This window comes from Dipteris shenzhenensis, chromosome 17, assembly GCF_047967505.1.
Source record: "Dipteris shenzhenensis isolate YYH24624 ecotype China chromosome 17, Dip_SZ_1.0, whole genome shotgun sequence".
Lineage (NCBI taxonomy): Eukaryota > Viridiplantae > Streptophyta > Polypodiopsida > Gleicheniales > Dipteridaceae > Dipteris > Dipteris shenzhenensis.
In genome coordinates, this window is record NC_141612.1 from 53,891,697 (window position 1) to 53,904,888 (window position 13,192).

Below are 13,192 nucleotides of genomic sequence, written 5' to 3' on the forward strand. Positions count from 1 at the left end.
TTCAGACATTTTATTACTCAGGTTGAGAATTATGCCTCAGAAAAAGTGGGGACACTTTGCACTGATAGAGGGGGAGAATACATGTCCAAGGAATTTCATGCATATCTTGCAGAGAGAGGCATCATCCATCAGTGTACCACTCCATACACCCCAGAGCAAAATGGGCTCGCTGAAAGGAAAAACAGGTCGGAAATGGAGATGGGTAGATGTATGCTCAAAGGCAAAGGTTTGCCCAACAGGTTCTGGATGGAAGCTCTCATGTGTGCAAATTATGTACTTAACAGATGTCCCACAAAGGCCTTGCATAATCTCACCCCGTATGAGGCATGGCATGGTAAGAAGCCTTCTGTTGCTCATCTCAGAGTATTTGGTTGCTTGGCCTATGCACATGTGCCACAGCAACATCGTACTAAACTTGATGATAAGGCTCTCAAATGCATTTTCGTGGGGTACAGTGTTGAAAGCAAAGGGTATCGGCTGTATCATCCATCCAGCAGGAGGATTATTACAAGCAGGGATGAAATTTTTGCTGAGGATTCCACTCAGCCATTGCTGTCCTGTCAAAAACAGCCTGATGTCTACTCCAGGGATGTGTTTGAACAAATGCTGCCCATGACAACTGAAGGTCCCTCATTTTCAGAACATTCCACTTTGATTCCCCATGCTGTTACGCAGGCCGGTACAGCAACTAATCAGCCTATTGTGGCTGAACCACATATGCCTATAGATGAGGCAAATATTGACCAGGCAGTTGATGAGGAAAGGACAGCCATTCAGTCATCCAAACGGGTGCCCAGGTGGCTGATTGAAACATTACTGGACAGCAGGTTACATACTCCTTTACCTGCGAGGACTCGTGCAAAATCTCATCATGCATCTGGGTTATTTACTGATTATGCCTTTCAGAGCACATGCAGTGATGAAGAACCTCTGACATTTGAGGATGCTGCAAAGGACAGTAATTGGATGACAGCCATGCATTCAGAATATGATTCCATCATGCAAAATGAAACATGGCACTTAACTGAATTGCCTCCAGGCAAAAAGGCCATTGGTACTAAGTGGGTCTACAAGATTAAGCGGAAGGCTGATGGTTCAGTAGACCGCTTCAAAGCAAGACTCGTTGCGAAAGGGTATGCTCAGCAAAAGGGTATTGATTTTGATGAAACCTTTGCCCCTACCTCTCGCATGACCACTATCAGATGCATGATCGCCATGGCAGCCCATCATGGATGGCAAGTACATCAGTTGGACATCAAAACAGCGTTCCTACATGGAGACTTGCATGAGGAGGTTTATGTTACACAGCCTCGTGGATTTGTGCAGGATGGACAGGAACACTTGGTGTGCAGGCTTCGCAGAGCTCTGTATGGCCTTAAGCAAGCACCTAGAGCTTGGTATGAAAAGATACACACATATTTGGTTGCCCAGGGATTCAGCAACAGTCCAACTGAGAGTACCCTCTATGTTAAAAGGACTCAGGATGTTTTTTTGGTCATTGTTTTATATGTTGATGACATGCTGCTCACAGGACCCAATGAGCAAAATATTGCAGCCTTCAAGGCTGAATTACATTCCTCATTTGAGATGAGTGATCTGGGCCCTTTGCATTTTTATTTGGGCATTCAGTTTATACAGCGGGATGATGGTATTGTTCTGATACAAACTAAGTACATCCAGAAGTTGCTTCAGCGGTTCTCTTTCCAAGATTGCAAGCCAGTTGCAACTCTTGTGGAGACTGGGATGAAATTCAGCATTGAAGATTCTGGGGATGCTTTTGATCAGACATTGTACCAGCAGGCTGTGGGCTGTTTGATTTATTTATGCAATACACGGCCAGATATTCAGTTTGGGGTCTCCTTAATGAGCAGATTCATGCATTGCCCAGGAACCAAGCATTGGCACGCTGTTAAGCGGGTGTTCCGTTATTTGCATGGTACTATGCACCTTGGTTTATTCTTTCCCAAGGGGGCTGATCCACAGCCGCATGCTTTCTGTGACTCCGATTGGGCAGGATGCTTTGACACAAGAGTGTCCACTTCAGGTTTTTGCTTCTACTTTGGGCAGTCATGCATCTCTTGGTTGAGTAAGAAGCAACCCTCCGTGGCCACTTCCAGTTGTGAAGCTGAGTATAGGGCAGCTTTCACAACCGCCGCTGAGTGTGTTTGGCTCAGGCGATTATTTGCTGATTTGGGTATGAGACAGGAGTCTGCTACCTCTATTTTTACAGACAGTCAGAGTGCTTTGGCAGTTGCGAAGAATCCCGTCTTCCATGCTCGCACAAAGCATATTGAGGTTCATTATCATTATGTCAGAGAGAGATTGTCTGCCTCAGAAATCAGCATGATCTATGTGCCTACACATGACAATGTGGCAAATATATTCACCAAAGCATTGTCTCGTGAGAAGTTCGAAGGCTTTCGCAAGCTTCTGAACTTACTTCCTTTTGGTGATTGATATCACATTTGCCTTGTACACTCTCACCACTTCACTCCAGGGGGGGTTGTTAGCACCTATGTGTTGGGAGTGTAGGGTGACACCTTAGGTGTAGGCCCGGGGCACTTTTTACTCCAACTAGTGGAGGTTTTTTCCCCCGAGCTTGGCAGGCACACTTCCATGTGACCTGCAGGGTGTGCTTAGCAAGCACAACCTTATCCATGTATATGATGTGACTTTAGTCACATCTTCTAGATCATTCATTCTGTGTTGGGAGTGTAGGGTGACACCTTAGGTGTAGGCCCGGGGCACTTTTTACTCCAACTAGTGGAGGTTTTTTCCCCCGAGCCTGGCAGGCACACTTCCATGTGACCTGCAAGGTGTGCTTAGCAAGCACAACCTTATCCATGTATATGATGTGACTTTAGTCACATCTTCTGGATCATTCATTCGAGCTTTTTGTGCTTGCTCTCTCCTCGTGTGTCTCGTCTCTGAACCAACATAGGTGTCTTATATATGTAACTTTAAACAAGACTACCTAGACAAATCCCATCATTACAACACGTGTACTTTTTCAAGGAAAAGACTCCCAAGAGTAGGGTGCTTAAGGCAAGAATACACCAGCGGCATGCATAGCATGTGAAAATTCAAGAGGATCAAGCCCTACTCAACAAAAAAGTTTGGAGACTTGAGGCTGCAAGCCCCACCTCAAACCTATAGTGACCTCCGCAATCTCTCCAATCCCTCAAGGAAATGTCCTCCTGTTGTGGCGGTATGCCCTTGTAGGCTAGTCAACACCTTGGTTGACTTCTCGGGTCAACACTTTGGTTGACCTGGAGGCCTACATAGGCCATTCTTGTACATTGCTTCATTATCCATTTGCAAGTACGCCTCCCTTGTTGTTTGCTCCTACAATCCATAGCTTCCTGCACCCAACAATGGTATCAAACCAGGTTCTCTTGCTCCTACTTGCCTTCTCCCGTGTTCAGCTCAACTTCCAACGCACGGTGCAGCTCATTTTTGAACCTGTCTTAAACAGTCCGAGAACTATTTTTGACGTTTTACGTCCGACTTTGATTTTTTAAGGAATTTTTGACATGTTTCTACAAAAACGACACCATTCTGCACTTGTCCGTACGGACGTATGTACATGTCCATGCACGCACAACCTATACAACCTCAAGATATATGTCTGTACTTATTTTTGGGGAATTCGGACCTCTGTACAACCCCACTCCCGGTACTAGCAGTGGAATGATAAAATTCACTAAAATCAGAGAGGGTTGATGCTATATCTAAAGGTGGAGGCACCCATCCTGCATACAAGACACCCAAATCTATAACATTGTCTCTAAAAGGACCTCTTTCTACATACAAGCATCTAGAATCCTGATACTTGCAAAGTGGATAAATATAAGTGACTTAGAAACCGTCAAGATCACTGGAAAGTGATCCGAAGTGGAGACTCCTGGGCAACACAAATAGTGGCACCTCTATCCAAGCCATGTGACAGCTCCTAATCAACCAAGAAAATTCAAGTGAGCAGAGCATAGCATGAAAACCATTTGGCCAAGAGTCCGCTGTTGAACTGAAATAAGAAGGCGCCTAGGTAGTTCTCTCAAGAGAGTTAAGGCCTCCTTCCCTTCCCCATATACCACCATGTTGAAGTCACCCCCAATAATCCAAGAATTTGTAATGGAGCCTAGGATAACAATTCCTCTTGTTGCGGGTGTGAAGGTTCAGAAAACCAATCTTATGTCCTCCAATAAAAGTATTATCCACTTTGCTTTGGAGGGAGTAATGATACTATGTATAACAACTAGGGGGGAAAAGAATCTGAAACTGAAATACAGGTTCCTCTCCTAGTGCTAAAAGCATTTACCTGATCTTTTGGAGTCTCCACCATCCAACTTGTGTTCTTGGATGAAGAGAATGCAAATACGACTCCTAGTAACAGCTAGATGAAGCTGATTATGAATCAGCTGCCTTCCGTTGCAATGAGGAATACTGCCAAGGCCCTGAATGTTTCAGCTAACATGCCTCATCGATCGAAGAATAAGGCTGAAACAGCTTCCCCAACTTAGTGGCGGAAGCATCTCCCCCTTGTGAGGAGGATCTCTTAAAATAGTGCAAGGGATCAAATGGGATGAAAATACATTGCAGAAAGAATTCCCAAACCAGTGGAAGTCGATGCTCTATCAATAATATGAATTGGAGGAGAAGCATTGACAAAGGTGGAGGGTACGAACTCTGCCAGACCTTGGACTATTATTGTAGAAAGAAAAGTAATTTGGAGCTGTACATGCTCATATAATTAAGAAGATATCTACGGTGAATTTTGTAAAGTGAGTGTGATCAAAATAGGTGGACCCTGAAATAAAGCAAGCGGCATACATCTACTTCTCCTAAAATATTTAAGGCACCCAAGCAATAACCCAACATGAGGCTGAGGTGCATGCAAGACCCTTGGAAAAGGCCATTTCAGCATATTCTGATATGAGAAGAGATTCCAAGACTACCTTGCTCACTGCAACCAAGCCCTTTTCTTCCGTCCCAGCAAGCTGATGGGTCATCATTTCAGTGATTTGTCTGAGCATCCTCGTGAGAGCAACACAATACACATCAAGGTGGCTCATGGCTACATCCTGGGGACTCCCACCCCTGAAGAAAGTGTTTAAGATATAGGTATAACTTCTAAATGAAGTCACATGCAGTTAAGCGCTTTGAGAATTGCAACTTTGTCAGATTCTTCATGTACTGCAAGCAAGCTCTGTGACGTGTGAGATAGAGTCTACAAAAAATAATAGAATAAAAAGGCCGTAGATATACATTGGGACCCTATATTGAACTATAAAAGGCCATCATGGAGAGGAGACCCCAAATATTGTTTAAGGCATAATTCAGTCATGAGAATTGCTTATGTAGTTCAGAATTTGTTCATTGAGCACACTTAGACATAGAAAAAGGAATCAAACTCTTCTTAATGGTAGGCATTGAGGGGGAAATATCTATCTTTACAAAGGACAAAATTTAAATCCTTTCAATGGAGAACTTAATGTTGTCCTCCTATAAAGAAGGTAGTTGAGTCAAACTTACCTTCAGTTAGAAGGGATAACCCTTCATACTTGAGGGCTGTGCTTGGTATTTTACGAATGTAATCTGAGCCAATCACATAACACCCAATATTTTGCATTCAATAGTATATACAAAAAAGGGCCACCCCTTGTGAGCATCTCCCCCTTGTGAACAGGCAGTGGCAGAAAATAAGGAGCATAAAACCGAATAAAGGAAGAGGTGACCCAGTTGACAGGCAGTAGCACTAACTATACATCAGGCTGTCGCGTGCAGAAATACAATACAATTTGAGGTCATAAATGGAGGAGATATTGTAAGATAGTATGAGAAAAAAGACACCATTCGTTATATGCATACACAAATTTATCAGCTTTAGAAAAGGTTTGAAACGAAAAGGTAAAAAGTATCAAAGCTACAAGCCATGTTCACGAACTGACACAGCAGGTTGATAAAGCATGTAGGTCAGGGACCCTATCTAATATGAAGTGTTACAGATGGAGTGTAGATTGAATTCCTTTATGCTTCTCTTTCCTCACATAAAAGAGAGGGGTCAGACATGCAAAGCTATTTCCTTGAGAACATGGCCATGCACAATATGCATCCAACTAACCTGAGTGAAAAAAAGCTCCTCCATGGCCTCTCTCGCATGAAAGTCATGTGCAGGCATAAATTGTCGCCTATTGTTCCAATCCTGTAGCTGCATCACAAATACGTGTCGATTCTCAGAATCATCGTAAAATGGGTATATACTATGTACATCCAAAGTGCACTGCTTTGTAGACAGCAGTCAATATTATTTTTTCTGGAAGACTAGTATCAGCATACCTCTGCAAGAAGCCTCGCTGAGACATTGCTGACCTTTTGTCTAAACGAATTCAAAGAAAATAATCTACGTGAAGCAGAAGATTTAGGGCCATTTCTTTGCGTAGCCAAAGAAGATCCTGGAGAGAACTTTGAAGGAATCACCCACAAAAGCTGCCACAAAGCCTGCCAGAGGCACAGAAAGGATGTATTTTGATTGTTTACAAGGCTTAGAAGAAATGAAAGACATAATTAGCGGAAAAACATGTGCACCTCCTTCAGAATGACGACTAGCTGCCTCAAGTTCTCTAATCGAAGAGGCTTCTGCTGCTCATAGAACTCCTCATTGTCAATACTCACAAGCATATAGCTGTTAAGTACAACAAACAGAAGAAGATCATGTGATGGAATCAAGATTGAGGAATTTTGAAAGAAATTATGATTCGAATGAAAAGCAAAGTGTCAAGTGGACGTCACACATAGATGTGACTCAAAAGTTAGTAATGCCTATACACCACCCCACCTGTATACCGGACAGAAAATTGATAATGGAAGCATCCAACCATCCATATCAGCTGTAAGAAGGTTTTCACTGTTGTTCTTCCACCGAAGCTTGACTGAAGGCCAAAGCTGTGCTGAATGGCATCTTTCCATGTAGTGCCAAAGCTGTGGAACAAGTTGAGTGTTGTAAGCTAAGCCCATTATAACCCCTGAGCTTGGCAAGATCGAGAAAGTCGCGTACAAAAATGCACAGAGTTCACTCATTGCTGCAGCCTCATTATCAGATGGAGGTGTTTTCATCGACTCACTTCCCTTGACTGTAGGAGAGACCTCTTGAAAAGCGAGCCTCACCTGTTGATTAGTGGGAGCCATTCTTATTCCACACAGCTTTTGGTAGAAACAAAAAGCAAAAGGACACTAAACACATGAACCACCTAAATCAAACAAATTTGCAAATCCTAATATATGCTTGTTAGTGTAGAGTCTCTTTCCACATTGAATAGAATCATGTTCTTGTCTTCAAATTTCAACTCAATCATTCTAACTGGTGTACATAAAGTCCATCAAGCCATAAAGATTACAAATCTCGATGTGCTATATGACTGCAAGAAGGGTGTTAGCTTTCACCAATCATTCTCTCTCTCTCTCTCTCTCTCTCTCTCTCTCTCTCTCACACACACACACACACACGCACGCACGCACGTGCACGCACGCCAACACCAACACCAACACCAACACCAACACCCACACCCACACCCACACACAAAGGATTGCCGTCCTAAAAAACAACTGCCAAGCTTCCCTTGCCCCTCCTCTACCTTTCCCCTGTCCGCCCCACCCTGGCCCCCCTCCCCCAACAACAGCACTACGCATTTTGCTTCCCTCACAGTTAGCCTCTTCTGTATAAGCCCCACTTGCTGAGCCCTGTCACAAGCCCTTCTCAGTCACTTCCAGTTAGGCCAAGTTATATATGTCCATGCGTACAGATAGACGTGCTGTAAGTCAATGGCCAATAGTATTTTCAAAGAAATTCAAGGACCCCCTCCTTCCAAACTTCTAGAATTCATTCGTGTACGTATATACGTACATGGAAGTGAATGCAGTGTTTCATTGATATAAGCTATCATATTTGCATTTTTATGTGTCAATAAGTAATATGTTTGTATCCTCTTGTTTTATGTAAGTTGTAAGCTTAAATCCAAAATGTTTTCCATAACCATGTTTAAATTGGACAATAATTCAAGTTCTACAATAATTGTAGGAGAACTAATTTGTAAGAATCAAACATATATATGACAATAATTCAGGTTGTACAATACTAGCAGGAGAACTAACAACCTAGTCATGTAGATTAGGTCTTGCCGTTAAATATGATAGGTTCTCATATCATTATGGGAAAAGCCTTTGAACCCTAAGGAAGATCACTCTCATTCAATGAAATAATGCACGGCGTTCTAAGCTCACAAAGGTTTCATTATATAGGAAATGTGAAGTTGTGAGAGCAGGGAGAACACACAATGTTGAACAAAGCTTGAGAAAGCTGAAATGAATCACGCACACACTTGGAAATACAAAGGTAGTGAGGGTTTTGTAAAAAACCCTAGACTCATATGAGGTCCTAGAGCAACATGTGTAATAGTGCCACCCCTATATTGCAAAAAGTTTATTATTGCACCAACCTATATGGGGAAAATAGACGACTTCATCATGAAGTCAAATTCTAGATTTATCCAAAAATCATCTAGGAACGTATACACAAGCTAGACACATCGTAGCTTGCTATAGTCTCGAATATTACAACCCACGAGGGCATTATAGAATGCAGGTGTGTCATAGCCCAAAAATCCCCCCAAGAAATAATGTAAAATGGCTGTAGGGGTCTAGCTTGATTCTAGCCTCTCATTCACGGCCCATGCCATGCAAGGCCCAGGTTTCAAGAATAGGCAAGTAAACATGCAACTACACCCACAGAAACATAGGAGCAAGGTTGTTTTAAATAAGTAAATTTTTATTTATTCCATTCAAAACAAGGTATACAAGAATAGGCAAGTAAACATGCATGGCCCAGGGTTCAAGAATAGGCACGTAAACATGCAACTACACCCACAGAAACATAGGAGCAAGGTTGTTTTGAATAAGTAAAATTTTATTTATTCCATTCAAAACAAGGTATACAAGAAGTGGCAGAGTGAGAACTTTATCCCTGGCCTCAAAAAATGAACAACAAGCCATGGGGCTGGTCTTTAATGCCATGTCATCCCATATGGAGTAACACAATGAATAATAAAATGATATCTGCACAAATTGAAGCCAATATAGAAGCTGCTATGGATGTTTGTCCGATGACATGGACACATCTCAAGCACCGTATCTGCCATAAAGTAATATCGGATACCACCTCCCAAGTAGAGCCCTCTTGTGAAAAAGGCAATGGGTCTTGGGCTGGAATAGGAAGCAAGAACAAGTCCTGAGACTTCATGGTGCTGTGATATAGGGCCACATCTGTGACGCTCTTGAACAAAGAGGCATGATCGCCCACCTCTACCTCGTACAGAGCAAAAATACCAAATCCTGTACCCCAAAGAGATGCTCCCAAAGTTAGAGCGAAGGACTCAGCAATGATGCATGAAAATAATTCGAAGACTCTGGTCCAAATCACCTTGGCGATATGGCGACTCCACAGACAATGTTTGCAGATTCCCCTGGATATCAATCCACAATGAGAGGTTTCCTATAAAAGATCCATCTAGGCTCAGCCGCAACATTAGTGTGGGACTGTCTAGCGACTAAACCTTCCCCAAGCATCCAACAACTCTAACCCTCTACCGATGTAAACCCTCTTGATCCATCGTCTATGACTTATGAGAGGCGTCTCAAGTATGGGAAAGGTGTTGGTCCTCCTCTCACACCTAAACGATTGCCTTGTTTCACTGAATCTCCTAGACCATCTAAACTCTATCTGAGGATAGTGAGAGTCCATGAGAGTCCCTCTCCAAGCCTATGTAATCGCTCTTATGATCTGACATCTAGTACCAGCAACTTAGGGCAAAAGTCCAATATGTATGAATGATGGTCTCCTCCATAAGCTCATGCCCTCCACTCAACTAGTCACCAATCCTAGACAACCCTAGTCAATGCCACCATGCCAATCCAGATCTTTGATCATTTCCAAGGGTAGCACCCTAGTATTACACTAGGGATTATCAAAAAGTGGCTGCCTTGCTAACTCCTCCCTAGTGGACGGAACTACTCTGATGAGATCCTCGCGGAAATGATCTCAAATCTACACAAGTCTCCTCACCAATGGAGAAGTGGATTGTCTGTGATGATCCACTATGAAAATCCAGCTGACACGACCCAACCACTGCCCTATTGCTCGCTGTGTACACTATAAAACACCATGAAGCAGGAGTTGGATGGTCTCTTGGAGTCGAGCCTCTAACAAGAAGCTTGATAGGGAGTGCCTTGCTCTGAAGCCTTGGATCACGAATCCCAAGTCCTCCCTCTGATGTAGGAGAGTGAGTGTGTCCCATGATACGCTGTCTCTAGTGACCACTCAATCATCCCTTTCACTCCACAAGAAGTTTCGAAGCAACCTTCTCACCTATCCGATACTATCAACATGGAAACGCCAACAAGAGGACGCATACCACATGGTGGCCAAAAATACCTGATTGAACACCAATGCTCTACCAGCCAAGGAAAGTCTGGCAATACTCCACTATCCTAGCTTCCTTCGGTACTATCCAAAGCAAAGCAAATGTAGGCTATCTCATGGGCTATCCATAGATGCCACTTATACCTTAGTATGAGCCTTGTAGGCCTAGTTATAGTCAGTTAGGACTATTGGTACAATTAGTTTATGTACCATCTAGGTCAATTAGGACACTTAGTCCAGTTAGGGCTGTTAGACCTAGGGTTTTGTTATGTTGGCTCTCCCTTGAGACTCCACACTTCAGTTTTGCAGCAATCTATTACAGCATCTCGTTTTTCTCCATTGTGTTTCTATTTTTGAGCTTCCATTGCTTCAGACAGCCAACAGTGGTATCAGAGCAAGTCAGGAATCCATTCCCTCAGCCATTGACAGCTTTCCCAAGCTGTTTGGCAACCTCTGGAGCTCTCATTCTTGCTGGTCTTGCTGGTTTTCACACTCCCACGAGTGTTTGAGACCTTTCCAAGCACTTCTCTTGCGAAAAACCTCATTTTGTCGCGAGAAGACCGCACTTTGGAGCAACTCTCGCCAAGGGAACTGTTTTCGGGTGCATTTTCCAGCCTGTTGTAGCAAAAAACGACCACACGCGAGCATTTACACCATCTATACGGAATTTCAAACCTGTCCCACACCCCAAACCCCCCAAAAAAAATGTACAGAAATCCATACATGTGTCAAAAATTGTACCGAATCCGTACATGCGTCAAAAATTGTACGGAAATCCGTACTTCTGTCCGGTTTGTCAGAATTTCAGTACATTCATTGCCGTACAGGCTGCCTCGGGATGCGCGCCAATCATTTCTCAGATTTCCAGCATTTCAGAGCTGTCTCGAGCTGCATGCCAGCATTTCAAAGCTGCCTCAAGCTGCGTGCCAGCATTTTAGAGCTGCCTCAAGCTGCGTGCTGGCGTTTGGAGCCATTTGGAGCTCCAGAGACTTCTCTTTAAGCCCTTCCCTCCTCATTTGGCATCCCTTTGCCTCGGGCTGCGAGCTTCTCTCCATTTCTACGTGCTCTCCTCCTCGTGGGAGCACTTCTTTTGCTGTGATTCTCACTTCTTTTGCTGTGATTCTCATTTCCAGCCCTCATTTGCTGGCTTTCAAAGCCTGTCACTGCTGTTCATCATTGGGTAAGCGGTTGTTGCATTGGCTTTTTCCAATTTCTGCTTCATTTGCATTTTGGAAAGGCCTCGTGTTGCCTTTGGGGATTTTTCTTGCAACAGGTACACCTTGGGACAGCAGAGTCTTTTGCAGCTCTTCTTCAGGGGATCACAAAAAGAAGAGATGTAACTATTGCAAGAAACAGGGGCATGATAAATCTGAATGCAGGAAGCGCATAGCATCTGAAAAGAAAAAGAAAGAGTCTAGTCTTGCACTATCCCGTTCTTCTAGTGCAGAAGATGGACATGAGTCCACTAATTTCGCACAAGACTACCATTGGGCTTTCTTGGTTACATGTCAGTATAATCCTGATATTCGTGATGCCTGGTTCTTTGATAGTGGTGCTCATAGTTGCAATGAAACGCGTTTTTTATTTTTTGAAACGTTCCAAAACGTTTGGAAATAAAAAACACGTTTTTTTGGCAGTGATTTTTGGGGCAAAAGGCCCTAATGTGAATTTTCTGCCCCATTTTTTATCAAAACAGTCAAAGGAGCTGTCGCCATCACGCTTTGTTGGACCCGCGGTAAGGGACGCCCAGGCTGGAGGTTGGGAGCTGCTGGCCGGGGGGACGAGCCTCGTCTCTCAGGATCCCTCTCTGAGCGGACCTGCTGCTGCAATGAGGAAGCAGAAGAGGGCGTCGTCATTCCCTTGCCTAATCGCAGGGGTGTCGAAGCGGAAGAAGCTGCTACTGAAGCGGAGAGGGGAGCGACAGGAGAGGGAGAGGTCGGGACGCGGGGGACAAAGGGCGGTGAGAGTGACTATCGGAAGAGGGGCTGGGGTAGGGGAGGGGGCGAGGGGAACCCTAGAGGGGGAGGGGGAAGTGAAGAGGAGGGAGAGGGGGAGGGGGGGGAGGAGGGAAAAGAGCGACCTTAGGTCCCCTGCTAATAAGGCTCGTTGGGGCTCTGGATCGGCTCCTCCACGGCCCTCGTGGGGCTTGCGACTGTGGCTTCCGTCATCGCCACATCTAAAGCTCTCGGGGCTCTCTGTTGCTACAAGGGTGGGTGCAAAGGTTAGACTTCCGAAGCTGGAGGATCGATTGGATGGATAGAGGCCCCCGCTGCTGGGGGGCGCTCTTGCTATTCCTCTTTTGGGGCCTCTCGATCAACCCTGTCTCTCTCCCTGCGGTTGGCCCTCTGTCTGCGGCGTTTGCGAGCCTACTTACTTGTTTTCTTTTTCTCTTTACCCTGTGACCAATTCCCTTCTGAGGGAGTAACCCATGGGGTCTGAGACTCCTGCTGCTTAAAACCGACTCGCTCATAAAAGACAGCAATTACAGCTCATAAAAGACAGTAATTATACTTTCATAAGCTCTCCCTCACTCCCTCTCTCTGTAGATGCACTAGGGCCCAGGACAAAACGTCGGGCTGGACCCCCCCGAAGGTTTTTATTCATGAGAGAGAATCTGTTACAAAAGTACAGCGTAGAGCTGTCTGGTAACCTCTTTTTCAAAACGTGAAAAATCCCCTTTATTACAAGAGCTTCAAGCTCATTTCAAATTGGCAACATGCC

General features: G+C 44.3%; 1 protein-coding gene and 1 pseudogene across 1 annotated transcript in view; one reads left to right on the forward strand and one right to left on the reverse strand.

The window, feature by feature from the left end:
* UPL6 (ubiquitin protein ligase 6) overlaps positions 1-13,192 on the reverse strand; it is a 78,738-nt gene that overhangs the window by 17,265 nt on the left and 48,281 nt on the right. The window contains exons 10-13 of the mRNA XM_087388829.1: positions 6,836-7,164; positions 6,586-6,682; positions 6,337-6,498; positions 6,122-6,208 (exon numbers count right to left, since the gene is read on the reverse strand). Of these exons, the coding sequence (XP_087244955.1) occupies positions 6,122-6,208; positions 6,337-6,498; positions 6,586-6,682; positions 6,836-7,164 (675 nt within the window). The remainder of the gene's footprint in view (positions 1-6,121; positions 6,209-6,336; positions 6,499-6,585; positions 6,683-6,835; positions 7,165-13,192) is intronic.
* Positions 1,738-2,457, forward strand: LOC147892302 (secreted RxLR effector protein 161 pseudogene; annotated as a pseudogene).